Genomic DNA, 22,064 nt, shown 5'->3' with positions numbered 1-22,064 from the left:
CACACAGGGGCTGGGGGGCTGGGAGGGGGCAGAAGGGCAGGCTCCCGACTGCCACCAGCACCCTCTTCCTCTCCAGCTGCTCCCTCCCCACCTCCTGGCTCCCCGACCTTCCCAACACAGCCCCAGCTTCTCTCCTGTCATTGAGGCTCTCTAGTGAGATAGAGGGGCTGGAAATCAGGGCTGGAGTGGAGAGGCCCTGTGGCCTGGAGGCTGGCCAGTGGGTGGTGACTGTCTCTTGTGCAGTGATAAGAGATCCACACCTTCTGCATCCGGGGCTGCTGCTTCTCCTCCATCTAGTGGACCTGCCAGAGACCCCAGGAAACATGAGGCTGGTATGCAGTGAGACTGAGGAAACAACAGGACCAGGGGAGGGAGTCCTGGGCTGAAAGAGAAAGGAGCTGATCTACAGAGTGGCTCCACCCTCGGTTAGCCGAGTAACTAGCATTTTAATAAATCACTGTGCCACTCAGAACCTTCATTTGCACTTCTGTCCAATGGGGCTAAAATATCTGCTTCTCTAGGTTTTTTGTAAGGTTTGAATGAGAAGGTGGACGCATAGGTCCCTTGTAAACTCTAATTATCTACCACCTGCCCTGAGCCCAACCTTGCAGAAGGATGCTTCCCACTACCACACCCTGCGTTTGTAAAGTACTTCATACAGATCACGTGCTTTTATACACATTCTCTCACTTGGCTCTCGCCCTGAACGGATGAAGTGGTGTGGCCGGCCCAGGATCACACAGAATGAATCAGTTGCTGAACTCAAACTGCTAAATGCTGAGCTCTCTCCCTAGGGCAGGGAGAGCAGGCACGATCAGGGATGAGCAATGGTCATAAGTAAATACATAATAACACCTGGATCCCTCACTCTAAGCCTCATGCTGGGCAGGCCTTACCTCATGTCATCATCACATATGATGCCATAGACTGTAGCCACGATGGTTACCACCGGGACCATCTGTGCACCCCTGTGCACTGAGGTTTACCAAAGTTAGGAATTTGCCACAGGTCACACAGGAAATGGAAGATCTGGGCTACAAATTCAGGTCAGCTCTTCCTTAGTGAATGCTTAAATTGATAGAATGGATTCAACGTTATAAGCATCACTTCTTCCTTCTCCCAGTCTGGGAATATTCCCCAGCTCCCAGCAGGGCCCAGGCCCGAGGGATGAGGGTCACGGTTTCCGAGGGTTATTGGTCCTTCACAAACGGGTCTGCCCCACCTGCCCCCCGACTCACCTGCGCCGTGTCCTGGATCCAGTCCAGGAATTCGGCAACCTTGGCGTAGACGCCGGGGTGGTTGGGCTCTGCGCAGCCGCGGCCCCAGCTGACCACCCCCACCAGGCGCCACGTGCCCTTGTCCAGGCACACCAGGGGACCCCCGCTGTCCCCCTGCGGCATCCAGGCACCGGGACACAGAGAAACAGGCAGTTAGTCCTTCCTGGTGGAGTGGCGGCAGACCACTCCCCAACCGCCGACCCGGGGCTGGGAACACACCCTGCATTCCAGGCGGTCCTGCTTCCGGGACGATCCCGTCTTGCCTCGCGCCCCCCTTCAACCCGCAGCGCGCTGCCCACTTGCCTGGGCGCCCCGCTCCCGGAGAGGATGTCAGACGGATGCCTGGCCGCAGGCTCCGCCCACCCCACACCGGGCCCCCGCCCGCCTGCACCTGGCACGCGTCGGCCCTCTGGTCCAGGTAGCCGGCACACAGCATGCGGGGCGTCAGGGCCCCGCTGTACACGCAAGAGCTGTTGCAGAGTTGGGTGCTGAGCAGGGGAACCACCGTGTCCCGGAGCGTGTCCGACCTGTGGGCTGCGGGAGGCAGATGCGGAGATGGAGGGGCGCAGAGCAAGGCCCGAGAAAGCAGGGCAGCAAGAGGGCCTTAGAGGCCCCGGAGGTGTGGAGGCCCAAAGAGGGGAGCCCAGGATGGGAGCTGTGGACTCTGGGCGAGGAGGCAGGGGTCCGTCAGACTTGGGGGCTGGGAGCGAAGAGGAGGAGTAGACCCCACACATACACCCTGATGCTGAGGCCGTGGCCCTCCAGGCAGAAGGGGAGGGGGGAGGAAGGGGCCTGGGTTTAGGGGAAAACACCAGGTTGTTCTCCCAGAAAGACCCAGACAGGGGAGACTGGGGCCCCTGGGGCTGGCCAAGGGTGATGCCAGAGGAGAAGGGGGCTGGCGCTGCCCTGTGGCCAGGGAAGGAGGAGGTGCCTCACCTTGGGAAAGGATGCCTCCCCGACACCCACACCCCTGTGCACCCCGGGCCCTGGGAGCTGACTCACTGTGGCTGGGGTCAGTGTGGCCCCAGCCAGACACCCAGCACTGCGAGCCCCTTGGAAAATCCTGCTCTTCAGCCGGCAGGCACACGGCGCCCACGGTGTCTGCGGAGAGGCAGTGGTCCCGGGTCCCACTCCGGCTCGGCCTCCCTGCCCGCGAGCCTGGGCAAAGGACCAGGGCGGGCGCGTCCTCCACGCCCCCTCCTCAAACAGTCCTGGCTCCGGCCTCCCGTACAGCTGTGCGGGTCAGGCACTGCCCCACCTGGGAGCCACCATTCACGCAGAGGACAGTGTGGAAACTGCAGTGTGCCTGGTGCCCTAGGCCGGGCGGTGTACACACGGTGCATCCCCACCTAGGGCTAAGGGGGGATGGAAACTCCTTCTGGGTGTCTGTACCTAACTTCTCCTAATGAGGACCCATTTAGGATTTTCCCCAGGGTGTGTGGATCCTCTTGGGACATGGTTTCCAAAAGTGTGCGACCTGTCCTGTGGGCAGAACCTGAACCTGATTTTACATAATGCATAGACCTGCCGTTAGATAAACGCCACTTCGCTGGGAGAAGGTATTTCGTCTTCGGTTCTCTTTCAGCCCCTCTTCTGCACCAAGGAGAAAGCGTCTGTCTGGTGCTACTCTGTGCCTCTCTTCACGCCTGCCCACCCCTTCGAAGCACAGAGAGAGCGGCCTGACGCGGCAGTTCCTGCAGAGCACAGCGCCTAGCTGGGACCTGAGCACTGTTTTGTTTTCACTCTGTGCATTTTTGTGGTTATTATCTATTTAATATAAGTCATATGGATTCTCCAATTAGGTAGTAACCTAAAGTTTCCCTTTAAATATATTCACGTCAATTTAGAAGCATTAACTGTTGAACAACGGTGCAGAGAGCACCCATATACGGTAGAATTTGTGAGCGGCATAGAGCAACCACTGTTGCTGGGGAAACCCAGGGCTCCAGGTAGCAATGGGAGGGAGGAGTGCTGCGTGTGTGTGTGTGTGTGTGTGTGTGTGTGTGTGTGGTGTGAGAGTAGGTGTGCACAGGGGTAGGTGTGCATACGTATGTGAGCCTTGCATGAGTGTGAGCGTGTGAGGGCATGCACACGTGTGTGTGTGTATGTGTGAGCATGTGTGTCTGTAGGTGAGTGCACTTGGCACGTACATGTGGAAGAGCTGCCCTTCAAGGGCAGATGCTGTGGAGGAGATGCTCTGCCCCGGGAATTGTTTGCCTCGTGAACTTGAAGAGAGTCAATTCGCTCTCTAAAGGTCAACATCCTTATCTACATACACCAGCCTCAGCTCCCTGTCAGGTTTGTTCTGAGGATGGGGTGAAAGAATATTTGGTAAGGTAAATCTTATTAACCGTAACATGGTGCTAGTTATTAACTGTTATCCTATTAACTGTCAATACATAGTTAACTATTATTCACTATAGCCCAGCTGGGACCTGGCACCAGCAGCCTGTTGGGAGATGGAGCCACTGAGAAGCTCTTCTTGGGACCTCGAGGCAAATCCCACCTGCAGCCCAGATGGGAAAAGGGCCAGAACCTTTGTCCCCAAAAGAGTGTGTGGAAGAGTTGGCACCACCCCAGGTCCAGGTGATGCCAGAGTCCACGACGGTCACCAAATGAAGTGAACGTTGGGTTCACAGCACAAGGGGGTCTTAGGAACCCGCGGGGCTCTTGCGCTCCCTGCGCCACACCTCTCACCACAGCCTCACCTGAGAAGTGGAGCGGGGTCCGGAGCTGCAGGAGGGCCATGTCGTAGTCGTGACTCTGGGCACTGTACAGAGGGTGGGCGATGATCCGCTCCACCACAGCCCCCTGGTGCGGCCTGACCGTGCTGTGGCTGACCAGCCCCGCATGGACCCGCCAGCTGGACCGGCGGGACAACCTGAAACTGCACAAGGGAGCTAAGCTGAGCCTGGGGGAGGAAGGGGCCAGAGACGTTGACATGAATGAGTTGGTGGGGGGAGAAAGCCAACAAGCACGGCTGTTAGTGGGGGCCCCACCACCAGGGTGCAAGCTCCCAGAACCCAGGCCTCTTAGAATCCCCCAGCAGCTGGCAAGACACTGGGCATGCAGTAGGTGCTTAATAAATGCTCAGGCACCGATGGAGAGAGAAATGAGACACTATGATCATTGGCCACCACCCCTGCACTCTCCGGCATAACCCCCTTCAAGTTTTACAGCAAACATGGAAGGGCCTTGTGTTATTATCATAGCTCTAAGCGGAGTCAACAAAGCTTTCCTCAGTGCTGTCTCCCCACTTCCTAAGTGTGATCGCTGGGGAGGCACTTCGGCTCTCCCAGCCTCAGTTTCCTCACTATAAGATGAGGATTCCACCACCTGCCTTGCCCGCCATCAAGAGAAGAGGGCCGAAGAGCTCATTCATTCCTTCCAACCAGCATTTATTAAGCACCTACTATATTCCAGGCCACGGGGACAAGGCAGGGGAAAAATCAACAAAGGGATTCAGTGGTAAACAAGACTCTTCCCTGCCCCCATGGAGCTTCCAGTGTAAAGGGGAAGAAAGACATTAAACAAATAATTACATGGAAATTGATTTAATTACAGTGGTGATAAACGTCAAGAAGCATGGAGGGCTGTGAGTGCGAAAGCATTTTAAAAACGTAAAGACCGAACAAAACTAAAGAACCAATATTTGTATTATGACTGCTATCTAGGCAGAGCTGTTCTTGGCACTGAACAGGGAGAATTTCACAAACACCGCCGGGCCCACTCTCAGCAGACATGGGAGGCGGACAGCTGGACATTGTATACAGGACACACCAACGGCCAAAGAGAAAGTGCTAGGGGGCACCCTCCCCCCGGCAGCCCCCAGCCTTGCCTGTGCACACAGTGCGCCGCGGTCACCACCCAGTGCGGGGCCAGCACGGAGCCCCCGCATGTGTGCCGGGCTCCCAGGGCCACGCTGGCCTGCCAGGGCCAGCGCCCGGGAGCCACCGCCTGCCCGCCCACTATCTGGGAGGCCAGGGGCCTGGTCCCACACTCTGCAAACAGACAAGCACTGGTGAGATGGAAAGAATGTGGGGTGGGTGTCAGCACTGTGCTAACCGTCGAGGCCTGGGGTCCAGCGTGGACGGCTCCCATTTATCATTCCTGGTCCTAAGCATGGGGCGGGAAGCTGGAAATGCTGGTTACACATCCACCTGCCCCATCAGGCGGTGCGCTTGCCGAGAGCAGGGGTGGTGCCTGCATCACCTGTGGGGCCCCAGGATCTAAGGAAATGCCTGTCCCATAGAAGGGATCAAATGGTGGCATGTGGACAGACGCGTGGAAGGACAGATGAAGAGATGGCTAGATGACTGGGAAGGCGGGTGAAAGGAACTCTGCAAACTGTCTCTCACTTGGCCCCTCTTTCCCCACCATCCTTAGTCTCCAGAAGCTGCTGTTTCCCCTTTGGGGCGCCCCCAGAGGCCAGGGAACATCAGAGGCCAGGATGGGGAGTGAGGCAAGGAGGTCATCCACCCAAACCAGTGGCTGGTGGTGAATGGGACAGAGGTGTAGACGGGGCTCTGTTTGGGCAGAACTCTGTCTGCAAGAAGGGGCCCTGCAGGCAGGTGGGCAAGGAACCCCACCCCAGACCCAGCTGAGCTTCCCAGTGGGGATGTCCCACCCTGAGGGCACGGGGGAGACGCCCTCCTCCCACCGCCTCCTTCCCGGACCCAGGACAGGACTCACCAGAGCATCTGAGGGAAACCATTTGACCAGAAGTACAGCTGCGCCTGCAAAACAGAGGCAGCGCCAGCAGGAAGCTGGGCGGGGCCCACCCCAGGCTGCATACCCACCTGACGGCCTGCGGGAGGGGGTCGTTGTTGGGGGGAGCAGTGGGGGCCTCTCTGTAGCCACAGCCACCTGCTTCCTGACCCCACCCAAGCCCCCAGGCCCCTGCTTGTAGCAGGTCTGTGGGACAGCCGCTGTGCTCTGCCCAGTCGTCCCGGGCACACAGGACTTCGTGGTCCTCCAGTTGGATTTGGGCAGGGCCCAAAGTTACAAATGGAGCGTTCGTGAATGTGAAAATCCGGCTGTTCCCACTAAGGCCCGTGAGTAACGTGTACTCAGCGGATGAGTGGGTGAGAGAATGAGCGAATGGACTCAGTTCTTCGCCCCGTGCTACGGCCTCAGATGACTCCACTCTCTCCCAAGCCCTTCGCCCGGCCCTGTGTACTCATATGCCTGCTCTCCTCTTTCCCCTCCTCTTTCTTAGCATAAACCTCAACTCCTGGGAGTTCCCTGGCGGTCCAGGGGTTAGGGCTCGACGCTTTCACTGCTGAGCGCCCAGGTTCAATCCCTGTTTGGGAGCTAAGATCCCGCAAGCTACATAATGCAGCCTAATATAAATAAATAAATACAATTGAAAAACACACTGTTAAAAAGGAAAAAACATCAACTCCTTTTGGAGCAAAGCCCTCTTTCTTGACTTCTCTCTTGCCCCCAGCATCCTAATGCCTGGATTCTACTAGTTTCCCAAATCCACGGCCCCCCGGCTCTCCCGGCAGAGTCAGTCCCACCCCTACTTCCCTTTGCCCATTGAGGTATCTAAGACAGGGACCCCACGTTCCCCTGATCGGCCCACAGGGGACAGGAGCTGGACAGGAGGGTTCTGAGATTCAGACGGGAACAGTGGTGAAGGGGTGAGAAGGCTTTAGAGCAGGGACGGGAGGAGGCTGCTGGAAAGCTGGAGGACACCCAGGCTGGGTGAAAACCCGCTCAGCTTGCACCCACCCCCAGGATTTGGGGAAGGGGCCGTCCCAGAGCCCTCTCTTCTCTGGAGGGTCTCCAGGTTCCAGACAGTTAACCGTCTCTCTCCTGAGATAGCAGAATTATCCAAATAAAGTGCGGCAGGGGTGAGAGGGACTAGTTTGGAGACAGGAACCTGGTTTGGCTGTTTATCAGTTCTGTGACCTTGCACAAGGCCCTTTACTTCATTGAGTCTCAGTTTCCCCACCTGTGAAATGGGAATAGGAGTATCATTTCAAATCCTCTGACAATAACACCCAATCCTGCCGTTCTTGTGAGGGGCAAATAAGATGATGTATGTGAAACTTTGGTGGGCAGGGCTCCTGTGAGCTGAGTTAGCAATTTCTAATTGGGAAATATTCCTCTTTGTTGTCCTATCTTACACCTCCAGTGTCCTCGCCACCAGGCGCTCATGATAGGAAGATTTTTGCTGGATTTCTCACCAGGAAGTGAGGGGCATCACTCAGCCCCCTGAGAAGCCCTACCTGGGCTGCCACACCTCCTCCGGGAGGCCTCCCAGTCTAGGAGAGAGCTGAGCAAACTGCCTGGAGCTGTTGAGCCTGATGTCAGACAGGTTCACTGCCTTGTGGTCTGTGAGTCTTGGCAGGAGAAGGGAATAAAACGGGAGGAAATCAGCTTTAAACTGACGATCAGCACAAGAGATGGGGGTTAAGTATAACCGGAATGTGATACTATACCAAGGTAGTGACTGAACAAGACTTTGACAATGACCTCTTCTGGGATTTATATTTGTTAAAAATCAAGGATGTTCAAAGGAGAGAAACAGACTGGGGCACCATCATGCCCAGAGGCCAGGAGATGACCAAAATGACCTCCTGAGTACTTTGATGGTGACAGACAGATAGAGGTCTTCAGTGCTCCTCCCCCACCCATCAGCTCTCCACCCTCCCCAGGCCCCACTTCTGGCCCCAGCTACCTGAGATGCCCAAGGCTCCGACAGATCCGCACCCCCAGGGCAGAGCTCCAGCCCTCATGGCAGACCAGGAGCCAGTCTGGCCGGGCCCTCACCTGCACTTCCAGCAAGAAGTCCTCGGTGTTTATTCTGAAAGACACTGAAACCACAGCATGAAAGCCACATCCCACCCGCTGCGGGATGGAGGGGCGGCATGGGCAGGGCGAGCCGGACCTGGCCACCATGGGACCTAAAGAGGCCTTCACGATAGCATCTGGGTCACCCCATATCAAGCTCCCTGTTCCCCAGGGAGCCAGCCGGTTCCGAGAGCAAAATGACCCCTCTATACGCAGCTTTTTAGGTTTGTGTTTTAACCAAGTGCTTTTAAACGTGCTCCATCACTAAGTGTCACGGCAACCCTGTGGGGTGAGAATTCCCATCCTCCACATTCTGCAGAGGGAAGTAAGGCACGGAGGTTAAGCAACCCGTCCTATGTCACAGGATCTGCAAGTGATGGATCCAGGTCTTCTGAGGGTTCCTGTTTGTTGAGCATCTGCTTTTCCCACGCTCTGCGCTAAGCCCTTTTATTTTATGCTCTTATTATGCTTCCAACTTCATGCGGTAACTATTTTCATCTCCACTTCATGGAGAAGGAAACGGAAGCTCAAAGCAGTAATGGAACCAAAGGCGCACACAGCTAGCAAAAGCGGGCTCCAAGCTGACCCTAACTAACCTCTGTAACTGATTCTACCCACAGCCTCGGCAGCACCGTATCTGCTGACCCTCAACTCTTATCTGGAGGGGAGGGGACAAGGTTTGGGTGCTGGATGCGGAGACAACGTGGCGAGACGTTTCCAGCCCTCTGTGTGTTCTTTGCCCTGGACCCAGACCCTTGCCAGCCCCGCGCTGGCCCCCCCCCCACACACACACCTGGCTTCTCTTCCCCACACCACAGCCTCACGCTGCCCAAAGGGCGAGTCGCCATCTCTCCTGGCAGCCTGGGCTCTTGGCCATGCCCCCGCTAGAGATCAAGACCGTCCCCCAGGAGTGCTGAAAGCCCTAAATCAGAGATCAGCTCTACAAGGCTGGGCCGTGGCTCCACCCTCACAGTACGGGAGACACAGGTGGGTGGCAGCGAACTCGTGGCCTTTCAGTTTGGTCCTCTTGCCCCCATCCAGAAGGGAGGATCCCACAGCTGTGCAGGGGTCCGGGGCCCAGGTGAGAGTCCTGCGACCTTGGGGCGCGGCCCACCTGCTCTGGGAAGCGAGGGGAGCAGGGCTTCCTCACCGCTGGCCTCCGAGCAGTTTAAGCTCATATCCTCATCCTGCAGGGTCCCAGGAACAGGCTGAGGGGCAGCCGGCCACAGATACAGCGCTTCAGAGGACAAAGACAAGGAGAGGCTGGGGGAAGGAAGGGACTCCCCTAGGAGGGGGCCAAGGAGCAGAGCAAGGGACCTGCAGCAGAGGGAGGCAAAGGCAGCCTCGGGGGGGCTCCTCACCGCCCTGCCCGAGGCAGGCCCCCCGCAACGTGCAGAAGAGAGACATTGCGCTCTCAATGTCTCTGTCTCTGTCTCTGTCTCTCCCTCTGACTGGGAAAGATCTCTTGGAGAAGTTTGACAAGGGCCTCCCTGGATCATCCACTCGAGCACATTTCTCACTGTAGGACTGAAATGTTCTTTACGGAGAGCCCGAGTCCCTGCTGCTGGCCCTTCACCCCATTTCTACGTGCTGTCTACTCAGACTAGATGGAAAAGACGCTCATCCCACCTGCCTTGAACACCTGCTCAGCACCTGCTCCACTCTCCCAGCGTCCCCCAGATACTGTTCGTTGCCCCTCCCCTGCCACTGAAGGTCCCAGCACTGACCTAGAAGCCAGGAGCCAATGCTTGCACCAGCCAGCAACACCAGGGCTCCCAACGCCGCCCAGCCGCGCCGCCCTGTGCACCAGCGCCCTGCCCAAGAGACTGTGGGGGAGGAGGGCAAAGGAGCATCTGGGGACCCTGCCTCCGCCTGCCAGCCACACTTCACCCCGAGGCACCACCCCGGGACCAGGCAGCCACCGACTCGCAGCGGTAGTTTACCCCACTGCACCTGCCCGCCTCCCCCTGCCCCATCATCCTGGGGGGGTAGGGGGCAGAGGTCTGATCACTGGAGCCTCGGAGCCCACTCAAGCCCCCAAATGGGAAACAGCAAAAGCAGGTCTGGGATAAATAGTGAGACAGCCTCTCACCATCAGTCATTTAAGGCTGACCTGGGAAGATCTGGGGAAAAAGAATCTGGAGGATGTAGGAAGATTGTCCCTTCACTGCCCCCACCCTGTCATTCCCCGATGGCCCAGTCTGGCCTACTGAGTTGCTGCCGGGCCTCGGGCCTCCGCAGTGGGTCTCCTGGCTCTGCTCTGAAGATCCAGGATCCTGGACTCTCCTCTGCATACTGAGCCTCCATGGGGGCTTGGCCATCCAGCATCAGGCTCTGGGGAAATAGCTGTCAGTCACTCACCAAGGAGAGAAATCACCACCGACCACAAGAAGTCCCCACTCTCTAACTGCAGCCGGGCCCTCGTTGCCACTTGTGAGCCTTTTTCCATCTTGGGGACTCCATGTGTGTTCCCATAGATGCCCCTCAGGCCTCCCTGCTCTCCTGGAGCCCCTAGCCCCACCCATCTTTCTCTCACACAGCCAGTAAGTGTCAGAGCAGAGACCTGAGCCCAGATTGGGCCAACTCCAACACCCACACTCTTCACCACCCCCTTGGAAGTGGTGACATGGTGGCATGGAAGACATCCACTGAATCCCTGAACATCCCTTCTCAGATCCTAAGATCCCATCCTTCCTCTTTCCCTCCTATCTTGGAGGAAAAACTGCCCCTCCCCTACGAACCATGCATTCATTCACCCAGTAAATAGTATTCAGCCCAAGTGGACCGTCCACGGTGGGGGATACTGTAAGTTCAAGGTAAATTAACACGGACCTCCACAACCACCGCCTCAGAGAACCTACCTGTGAGTCCTGAAGATAAGTCATGTAAACAAAGCAGCACAAGTTCAGTGACAGAAGAGAAGTTCAGTTTAACTAACACTGGAATTCCAAAGGAGAGCTTACTTCTTGTTGGGGAGATCAAGAAAGGCTTCCTGGAAGAGGCAGCCTCTGAGACAGGCCCTCATAGATGAATAGGGTTTGAACTGACATATATGGTCATTGGGTGTTCCAGGAGAAAGGTGTTGAGGAGACAAAGGAATGGGAGTGAGAAAGCATAGAGTCGGGTAGGTCAGACATTTGCCTAAAATTCATGTGCCATGAAGAAGAGTAACGGAAAGTAAGATCTTGGCAAAAACACTGGACCAGCAGTTCAAAGCTAGGTCTACAGCCTACTATATGAACTTGGTAACTCATCAGCCCTCCAAATTTCAACTTTCTCCTTTCTGAAATAAGAGTGATAACCCCTGCTACACATTGAGTAGTCTCCCCCATCTAGCTTTGTCTCCATTCCTTCTGCATGCCAGAGCAATCTTTCTAAAATGCAAACATTAGCAAGTTAACACCATCTTTAGAGTATCTAATGATCTTTGTAGCCTTCAGGGTAAATCCAAATCTCCCTTGCATAGCTCACAGCATCCTCTGTGCTCTCGCCCCTCCTCACCTCTCCATCCTCACCTGGCAGCACTAACTCCTCCACAGCGTAACTCAGGGTGATACTAACACACATGCCTGTCCTCAGCATCCTCACACACTCTCACACCACGGAGGCATGGCACCTGCTGTCCCCTTCCCAGTATACTGTCTCCTATGACTTTGCAAGATTCAGCTTAAGTGTCATTTTTCCAGGAAGCTTTCTTCAACCCAGGTAGCACCTATTGTGACCCTCTATTATGCTCATTTACTTCTCTCTCTCTCTCCTTCCTCTCTGGTCTAGGCATCCCAGAGTCTAGCTCAAGGCCTAGCACAAAGTGGGAATTCAGTTAATGCACACTGAATAAAAGGAAGGAAGGAAGGAAGGAAGGAAGGAAGGAAGGAAGGAAGGAAGGAAGGAAGGAAGGAAGGAAGGAAGGAAAGAAGGGAGGAAGGAAGGGAGGGAGGGAGGGAGGGAGGGAGGGAGGGAGGGAGAAAACAGATTATGTGGCTGAAAGGGTTTTATAAAGTACAACACAAATATTAAGTATAATAAATAATATATTAATAAGAAATACATATAAACTATGGGTCCTTTCTTTAATGAATCTATAATCCAGTAAAGTAGAAAGAGTCCCTTAAAGTTGAAGTAAGTCCCGTCTCCCCTGCAGACCACCTTCCCCTGTCAACACAGCCTGGTCTAGAGAGAATTCCAGAGTATGCTCAGCCTTTCTTCCTGTCTCAGTATCAAGGGAGCCTGGCTTGAAGTTCAGCCTCTGAGCAAACTGGCCTCACCTCGGGAGCTGCCCCACCTCAACACTCACCTGTCCAAGGCCATGTGGTAGCCTGCAAAAATGGTCTTTAATGGTACAGGACTTCTTCATCCTTTTTTTGAGGAGGAGTTCATGTAATAATGATTTGCTAAGTGCTGCCTACAGGCAAAGTACCTGGCTAGGCATATGGGGGACAAGAGTGGGAAATAAAAGCCACACCTGGGGAAAATCAAACCAGGAGGTTGACCACACAGGTCCCCTCTAGAGCCCCCTCTCCTCTGCACCAGAGCTGCCAGAGGAGATTCCTTCCAAGAGCCTAGAATTCCAAGGGTGGGGTCAGGGGTGGGAGTAGAAAGAAAGAGAGGGCAGAGCAGGGTATGGCCTTACCATATGGGTCCGTGGCACCAATGCAAAACCTCAAGGTCTGCTAGGTAACGTTCTGCTCCTGTTCTTGGATCAGCATTGATTAAATAGCCTGGCCAGCTTGGTTAGAAGATGAGGGCTCCCTAGTTCACACATGGCTTCTCCCTTCACCGTCCTCCACACACACACACACACACACACACACACACACACACACACACCAGAAAGACAATGAACTCTGCTCAGAAACCATGAATAGATCCCTTGTCACAGGAAAGGGAGTCAAGGGCTAGCCTGGGCTGGGCAGCCCCAGCCCCTCCCATCAGCTAACTGGAAGCTTAGAAGCAGAGAAAAAGGTTAGGAGGAGGAGGGGACGCCAGCTACTGTTGCTTAGCAACAAGATCCTTTGTGCCAAAAAGTGTGCCCCATGCATGCTGGCACAATCCCCCCACTTCCCGCTGACAGGGCTGTATTCAAGAGACTAATATTAGCATTTGTTCAAATGTTCGAGTCCTCTGGACGATAACTCAATTCTGTGTGGGTTGGCTTTTCCAGTCTGGGGCTTTTGCAGTCTGGGGCTATCACCATGTTGAAATTGGGATGTTGATGAGGGATCTTTGTGACCTGTCTCCTCAGGGCTGCACCGCTCACTCCAATGCCAAGGAAATGGGGCCTCTCCACCCCACTTCCCTGGGGACCAGTTCCTATAGGAGACCTCAGTGCTATGTTGCTTCAAAGCACAAGGTGGCCCAGCTGAGCCCGGGATGGGCTGAACACACCTGGGAGCCATATCTCTTAAGTCAAGGAGGAAGAAGAGGTCCCAAGGAAAGGAAAGACTGGTGTGGCTCCCCTTCCTCCAAATGCCTCTCATAGATCCCTCAGATGAGACAGTTAAGAACAGGGGCTTTAGAGCCAGGCCTTCATCCAACCCCAGTTCTGCCACTTCCCTTACTCAGCCTTACCTGTAAAGTTATGATAATATTACCTACCTCATAGGGTTTATGCTGAAATTAAATGAGCTATTGAATATAAAATTCTTAGCTTTATAGCTAGTATCTAGCACAGACTCTATTCAGTAAATATTAGCTGCTATTATTATTAATGATTACTGTTGGACCTCACTCACAATGAAGGGACAGAGGTCAGCTATGGGTCATAGAAGCAGGAGGAGAACATGGTGGCTGGAGCTGAGAAGCTCTTGGCTAAGTGCTGAGGTCTCCTAGGACAATACTCTTCAGCCTACAAATCTGTATACTTGCTATGTGTCAGGAACTAGCCTGGGCATGAGGAATGAATAAGTCACAGGCTAGGAGCTTGCAGGCTGGGAGGAGAGACAGGAGCAGATATAAAGAACTGTTGTTTTTTTATTTCTTTGTAAAAAGTGAAATAACAGAAGCTTGAACACAGAGGTATAGGAGAATAAAGGAATAGCTGACTCCTTTGCTCAGAGGACCCAGAGAAGCCTTCACAATGGAGGAGACACTTGAGCTCAGTTTTGAGAAATGAGAAGGCAATCACATAGAAGGGCATTTCAAATATAGTGCAGAGATGTCAGTGAAAATGGGCAAAGTACCCCCCAAATTGTCTCTTCCATAGCAATGAGAAAACTGCAAAAAATTTGTCAGAATTAACTTTTTTAGAACTCTGGAAATTAACCAAAGGCTTATAACAATATGGAAAGAGTTTATTAGAGAAAAATGACAGACCACAGCTAACGTCATACTCAATGGTGTAAAGCTATAAACTTTTCCTTGAAGATAAGGAACAAGGCAAGGATGCCCACTATTGCCACTTTTATTCAACATAATATTGGAAGTCAAGTCAAGTCAAACTGGGCAAGCAAAAAAATAATTAAAGGCATCCAACTTGGAAAGAAAGAAGTAAAAACTGTCATTATTTGCAGATGACATGATATTATATCTAGAAAGCTCTAAAGATTCCATCAAAAAGCTGTTAAAATAAATGAATTCAGTAAAGTTTCAGGATACAAAATCAATAAACAAAAATCTGTTGTGTTTCCATAGACTAATAGCTATCAGAAAGAGAAATTAGGAAAATGATCCCATTTACAGTTGCATCAAAAAGAATAAAATGCCTAGGAATAAATTTAACCAAGGAGGTGAAAGACCTGTACACTGAAAACCATAAGACATTGATACAAGAAATTGTGGAAGACACAAATAAATGGAAAGATATTTTGTGCTCATGGATAGGAAGAATTAACATTGTTAAAATGTCCATACTACCCAAAGCAATCTACAAAGTCAACACAATCCCTATCAAAATTCCAATGGTATTTTTCACAGAAATAGAACAAACAATCCTAAAATTTGTACAGAACTACAGAAGACTCTAAAATAGTCAAAGCAATCTTCAGAAAGAAGAACAAAACTGGATTTCAAACTATATTACAAAGCTATAGTAATCAAAACAGTATAGCACTGGCATAAAACAGACACATAGATCAGTGGAACGGAATAGAGAGCCCAGCAATAAACCCATGGTCGATTCATTTGTGACAAAGGAGGCAAGAATATACAATGAGGAAGGGTAGTGTCTTCAATAAATAGTGTTGGGAAAACTGAACAGCTACATGTAAAAGAATGAAACCAGACCCTTATCTTACACCATACAGGAAAATCAACTCAAAATTCACTATAGACTTATATTTAAGACCTGATACTGTAAAACTCCTAAAAGAAAACACAGGGAGTGAGCTCCTTGACACTGGTCTTGGCAATGATTTTTTTGGATTTGACACCAGAAGTAAAGGCAACAAAAGCAAAAATAAACAAGTGGGACTACATAAAATTAAAAGGCTCTGCACAGCAAAAGAAACCATCAATAAAATGAAAAGGCAACATGTAGAATGGGAGAAAAATTTGCAAATCATATATTTAATAGGAGGTTAATGTGCAAAATATACAAGAACTCATACAACTCAATGGCCAAGAAAAAAAAATCCAATTTTAAAGTGGGAAGAGGATCTGAATAGGCATTTTTCCAAAGAAGACATATAGATTGCCAACAGGTACATGAAAAGGTGTTCCACATCACTAATCATCAGGGAAATACAAATCAAAACCACAATAAGATATCACCTCACACCTGTCAGAATGGCAGGCATCAAAAAGACAAGAGATAACAAGTGTTGGCGAGGATGGGGAGAAAATGGAACACTTGTGCACTGTTGGCAGAAATGCAAATTGGTGCAGCCACTATGGAAAACGGTATGGAGGTTTCTCAAAAAATTGAAAATAGAACTACCGTGTGATCCAGCAGTCCTGATTTTGGGTATATATCCAAAGGAAATGAAAACAGGATATGGAAGAAATGTCTGCACTCCCATGTTCGTTGCAGCATTAGTCACAGTAGCTAAGATGTGGAGAAACCTGTGTCCATCAATGGATGAAATGGATACTGAAGATGTGGTCTATATATACAATGGAATATTAATCAGCCATGAGAAAGAAGGAAATCCTGACATTTGCAACAACAGGAATGGACCTTGAGGGCATTATGCTAAGTGACATAAGCCAGAGAGAGAAAGACAAACACTGCATAGTATCGCTTACATGTGGGATCTGAATAAAAAGTCAAACTCACAGAAACAGTAGAAAAGTGATTCCAGTCTGGGGGTGGGAGAAATAGGGAGAGTTTAGTAAAAGTGTACAAAATTTCTGTTATACAATGAATAAGGTCTGAGCATCTTATTCCTCTTATAATTAATGTAAGTTATAACATGGATGACCATAGCTTATAATGATGTAATATATAACTGAAATTGGCTGAGACAATAGAACTTAAATGTTCTCACCAAAAATGAAAAGGTAAATATATGAGGTGATAGATGTATTAATGAACTAGATGGAAGATACAGATAGCAAATCATGAGGTACACTTTAAATATCTTACAATTTTATTGGACAATTATACCTTAATAAGACATTTTTTAAAAGAGTGATTCTAGATTAAACTGAGGTTAGCCTCTTCCTGGCTGTTGTTTCTGCCTGGCTGTCCAAGAAGTCTCTCTTCTTTATCTCTCTGCTACTCCTTCCATCCAAAATGAGCCATTCTGGGTTGCCCTGGCCATTTCCCTGGTTTGGACAGAATATCCACCTCTAGAGTGAGGTAGCAGGAGCCTAGGGTTCGAAATTTAAGGAGGCACTCACTAGCAAATGGGCTGTCAGCCCTTGATTACCTTAAGAGTGATGCCTTCTTAAATCATGTGCCCTAGTGTGCCTTATCGGAAACCAGCTGAATCAGAACCCCTCTGTGTTCTTCCCCTGGTAATTCAGATGCAGTCTCACCTTAGTCCTGTCCCTGCTCCCTGGCCTCCTCCCCACTGATACTCCCTGACTCCCCAGTACTGCCTCTACGGATGAGCCTCGACTCCTGAGCCTTGAGACACTTGCTTTCTCTCCTTCTTCAGCCACTACTCTCAAAAACAACAAGGGCCATTTGCAACTGCCCTTCAGCTGTTCTCTGACACCTCCAGACAGATAACACTGTGATCTTTCTCCTCCACCCAAATGGAAAGACCCACGTGCAAGTTATACAGAATTCTCAGACGTATAAAATTCTTTTTTTCTTTAACATCTTTATTGGAGTAAAATTGCTTTACAATGGTGTGTTAGTTTCTGCTTTATAACAAAGTGAATCAGTTATACATATACATATGTTCCCATATCTCTTGCATCTCCCTCCCTCCCACCCTCCCTATCCCACCCCTCTAGGTGGTCACAAAGCACCGAGCTGATCTCCCTGTGCTATGCGGCTGCTTCCCACTAGCTATTTTACGTTTGGTAGTGTATAGATGTCCATGCCACTCTCTTACTTTGTCACAGCTTATCCTTTCCCCTCCCCATATCCTCAAGTCCCTTCTCTAGTAGTTCTGTGTCTTTATTCCCGTCTTACCCCTAGGTTCTTCATGACCTTTTTTTTTTTTTCTTAGATTCCATATATATGTGTTAGTATACGGTATTTGTTTTTCTCTTTCTGACTTACTTCACTCTGTATGACAGACTCTAGGTCCATCCACCTCACTACAAATATCTCAATTTCGTTTCTTTTTATGGCTAAGTAATATTTCATTGTATATATGTGCCACATCTTCTTTATCCATTCATCTGATGATGGACACTTAGGTTGCTTCCATGTCCTGGCTATTGTAAATAGAGCTGCAATGAACATTTTGGTAAATGACTCTTTTTGAATTATGATTTTCTCAAGGTATATGCCCAGTAGTGGGATTGCTGGGTCGTATGGTAGTTCTATTTTTAGGTTTTTATATGAACCTCCATACTGTTCTCCATAGTGGCTGTGTCACTTTACATTCCCACCAACAGTGAAAGAGGGTTCCCTTTTCTCCACACCCTCTCCAGCATTTATTGTTTCTAGATTTTTTGATGATGGCCATTCTGATTGGTGTGAGGTGATACCTCATTGTAGTTTTGATTTGCATTTCTCTAATGATTAATGATGCTGAGCATTCTTTCATGTGTTTCTTGTCAATCTGTATATCTTCTTTGGAGAAATGTCTATTTAGGTCTTCTGCCCATTTTTGGATTGGGTTGTCTGTTTCTTTGTTATTGAGCTGCATGAGCTGCTTGTAAATCTTGGAGATTAATCCTTTGTCAGTTGCTTCATTTGAAAATATTTTCTCCCATTCTGAGGGTTGTCTTTTGGTCTTGTTTATGGTTTCCTTTGCTGTGCAAAAGCTTTGAAGTTTCAGTAGGTCTTATTTGTTTATTTTTGTTTTTATTTCCATTTCTCTAGGAGGTGGGTCAAAAAGGATCTTGCTGTGATTAATGTCATAGAGTGTTCTGCCTATGTTTTCCTCTAAGAGGTTTATAGTGTCTGGCCTTACATTTAGGTCTTTAATCCATTTTGAGTTTATTTCTGTGTATGGTGTTAGGGAGTGTTCTAATTTCATACTTTTACATGTAGTTGTCCAGTTTTCCCAGCACCACTTATTGAAGAGGCTGTCTTTTCTCAGTGGAAAGACAGTGTCTTTTCTCACTCTTATATTCTTGCCTCCTTTATCAAAGATAAGGTGACCCTATGTGTATGAGTTTATCTCTGGGCTGTCTATCCTGTTCCATTGATCTATCTTTCTGTTTTTGTGCCAGCACCATACTGTCTTGATTACTGTAGCTTTGTAGTATAGTCTGAAGTCAGGGAGCCTGATTCCTCCAGCTCCTTTTTCGTTCTCAAGATTGCTTTGGCTAGTTGGGGTCTTTTGTGTTTCCATACAAATTATGAAATGTTTTGTTCTAGTTCTGTGAAAAATGCCAGTGGTAGTTTGATAGGGGTTGCATTGCCCACTCTCACCACTATTATTCAACATAGTTTTGGAAGTTTTAGCCACAGCAATCAGAGAAGAAAAAGAAATAAAAGGAATCCAAATCGGAAAAGAAGAAGTAAAGCTGTAACTGTTTGCACATGACATGAGAATCCTAAAGATGCTACCAGAAAACTACTAGAGCTAATCAATGAATCTGGTAAAGTAGCAGGATACAAAATTAATGCACAGAAATCTCTGGCATTCCTATGCACTAATGATGAAAAATCTGAAAGTGAAATTAAGAAAACACTCCCATTTACCACTGCAACAAAAAGAATAAAATATCTAGGAAGAAACCTACCTAAGGAGACAAAAGACCTGTATGCAGAAAATTATGACACTGATGAAAGAAATTAAAGATGATACAAACAGATGGAGAGATATACCATGTTCTTGGGTTGGAAGAATCAACATTGTGAAAATGACTCTATAAAGTTCTTTTAAAGACACCACTGAATCTACCATCTCTCCTATCAGAGGAGAAAACTGATGCTCTGAAAGGTGAACAAGCCACAGCATATTGGAGGCCATCCAAGCCCAAGTCTCCTGACACCTGGTCCAGGGTCTTCCCCACTCCCACACATGCCCCACAAGCCACTTTTTCACTAAGCAGGCAGGCTTAGAGAGAAGAAATTCCGCCTGTGGACCACAGCTCCGGCCAGTGCCTACCGAGTTCCATCGTGATCATGATCTCCCCTTCGTGTCTGCCAGTGAATGACAGCTTCAGTCCTTGTTTGTGGATTTAAGCCTGCCCGTGATCTTCTCTGACTGCCTCCCATACGGTTTTCAGACTTGCTTAAACAGCCTCCATAATCACTCTCTCTTTATCCTCTGGAGAGGGAAATGTTAGTGCTCCAGGTGGAAAGCATGCACGATGTAAGATGCAGTCTAGAGATTCTGGAACACTCTGTACATCTCCCTCAGTGCCATCCTACTCCCTTCTTTGGCTTTGTCTACCAACAATACATCCCCCATCTTCATCCAGTCTATCTGTAGCATGTATGCACGGTACCCCTGGATCCCCTCAAACAGCCCCCACCTCCTTCAAGTTCAGTTTGGGTCATCCCACTGAGGTTAGTTCAAGCCACAGACCCTCTACTGCCAACCCACAGCCTAATGAGGTCCAGGCACATACCCTTTCCATCCAGCCCTCTGGAGAGTGGTTTTCTCAATGAAGAAATGAATGACTCCTAAGTCTAATAAGAGGGAAGCTTTAATGAGTGAAAATTGGGAAAACGCTAGATCCAGTTACCTTATTCCAGACCGTTACTGCATATCGATAAGCAGTGAAGAAACCCCAAGTGTCTGTTGCCATATTGCTTGCTTTGGATACAAAGAAATGGATAAAAGTGTATTTAGAAGGAAAAGAAATCTCTGTGGTCTCATATGGTAATCAGCTGCTTACTCGTTAGCATACTGTCTCTGAGCACTCTCTTCTGTCTTGTTATTCTGACTGAAGTCTAGAATAGGGGATGCCCAAGGAAGTGTGGAGGGCAGCCCCTCAGAAGGGCCCTAAAGGGCCTGGAGGTGACACCTACTCAGTCTTCTCCCCTCACTGCCCCCTTCCCTCTCCAGCAAGACCCCACTGGCAAGAAGTTTGAATTTTTCTTGACAAGTAGAAATCTGGAATATCTTGGGCTCATCTTTGCCTGCTCCCAACTCCTCATCTTCCATCAGTCATTCAAACTGGTCATCTCTCAAATCTACCCCTCTCCCAGACCCACAGCCCCTGCATGACCAGCCACCAGGATCTTCCCCAGAATGACTGTAACAGCCACCCAGTTGATCTCCTGCCTCCAGTCTATTCCATTCTAATCAGTCTGTACCTTTACTTCTTTTCAGCCAATCCAGATGCTCAAGTATCAATATGGAAGGATAAAATAAATGAAAATGGACCCTTCTTTTTTCTACCGTGCTGCCAAAGTAACATTTCCTAGAGCAAGTCTAAATAGATGAAAAACCCTCCATGGCTCCCCAAGCTCCCATGATAAAAGCATTCATTCATTTACTCATTCATTAATTCAGCAAGTGTTTGTTGGTCCTACCAAGTGCCAGGCACTGTTCTAGATTCTGGAGATACATTAATTAATGAGTCAGGCAGAGCCCCTGCCCTCAAGGAATTTATAGTCTAGCTCCGTCAAGCCAGCAATTAGAGTGCAGTCTCTGATGGGGAAGAACAGGGTGTGGTGGGAGCACCTAACTTGCACCCAGGGTGTCCTTAGCATGGCACGGAGGGTTCTTTCCAAGTTTACCCAACGTACTTTTCTAGCCTCATCTTTTTCCTCCCCTTAAGCCAATCACTAGTCCTTCTTCGACTAAACCACAGCACCTGTGTTCATGCTGTCCCCTATTCCTGAAATGCCTTTCCCCCTTTTACCAATTAATTATTTTAGTCCATCAGTCAGCCAATGTATATTTATTGAGAATGTTCTATGTGCCAGGCACTGTGCAAACACCAAAGATGCAATGCTGAGCAAAACCAGACACGATCCCTGCCTGGTTGGAGTTTGCCGGTTAGTGGGAGGAGACCCACATGAATCAAAGGACCACAGAAAGTGCACAGTTACAGCTCTGAAGAAGTGCTATGAGAGGTACAAGGTGCTAATGAGAGCATGTAACAGACGTATGACTGAGTCTAAAGACTTCTCCAAGGAAGGGGCGATTGGGCTGGGATCTGCGGGTGGCCAGAGGGCTCCAAGCAAAGGCAACAGGTAAATTCCCTGTGGCAGGAGAGAGTGAGGTGCCCTCAAGGGACTGAAAGAAGCAAGAGTGGGTGAGTGAAGAGAAGAGATGAGCAGAGCCTGGAGCGGTGGGTAGGCCAGATTAGGCAGAGCCTTTAGAGCCAAGGTAAAGATCGGTCCTTATCCCCAGAGCAATGGCAATCATTTTTAAAAAGCAGCCCAGGGACATGATCAGCTTGCCACTGTCCTTTAAGACCCAAGTCAGATGTTCCTCTACCTTCCCAACACCCCAGACAGTCCCCACCCTGGATCGCCCCTCTAGCAGCCCATGTACCACGCACACATGTGACATG

General features: G+C 49.8%; 1 protein-coding gene across 1 annotated transcript in view; it reads right to left on the bottom strand.

The window, feature by feature from the left end:
* TMPRSS5 (transmembrane serine protease 5) overlaps positions 1 to 20,345 on the bottom strand; it is a 61,070-nt gene extending 40,725 nt beyond the window's left edge. The window contains exons 1-12 of the mRNA XM_065882342.1: positions 20,283 to 20,345; positions 10,289 to 10,412; positions 9,806 to 9,904; positions 9,193 to 9,315; positions 7,966 to 8,101; positions 7,514 to 7,627; positions 5,970 to 6,013; positions 5,116 to 5,278; positions 3,986 to 4,164; positions 2,280 to 2,378; positions 1,669 to 1,811; positions 1,239 to 1,391 (exon numbers count right to left, since the gene is read on the bottom strand). Of these exons, the coding sequence (XP_065738414.1) occupies positions 1,239 to 1,391; positions 1,669 to 1,811; positions 2,280 to 2,378; positions 3,986 to 4,164; positions 5,116 to 5,278; positions 5,970 to 6,013; positions 7,514 to 7,627; positions 7,966 to 8,101; positions 9,193 to 9,315; positions 9,806 to 9,904; positions 10,289 to 10,412; positions 20,283 to 20,345 (1,440 nt within the window). The remainder of the gene's footprint in view (positions 1 to 1,238; positions 1,392 to 1,668; positions 1,812 to 2,279; positions 2,379 to 3,985; positions 4,165 to 5,115; positions 5,279 to 5,969; positions 6,014 to 7,513; positions 7,628 to 7,965; positions 8,102 to 9,192; positions 9,316 to 9,805; positions 9,905 to 10,288; positions 10,413 to 20,282) is intronic.
* Positions 20,346 to 22,064: the final 1,719 nt, after the last annotated feature.

This window comes from Phocoena phocoena, chromosome 8 (genome assembly GCF_963924675.1).
Source record: "Phocoena phocoena chromosome 8, mPhoPho1.1, whole genome shotgun sequence".
Lineage (NCBI taxonomy): Eukaryota > Metazoa > Chordata > Mammalia > Artiodactyla > Phocoenidae > Phocoena > Phocoena phocoena.
The sequence above is the reverse complement of the archived record's forward strand: the minus strand, read 5'-3'. Positions and strand labels throughout refer to the sequence as shown.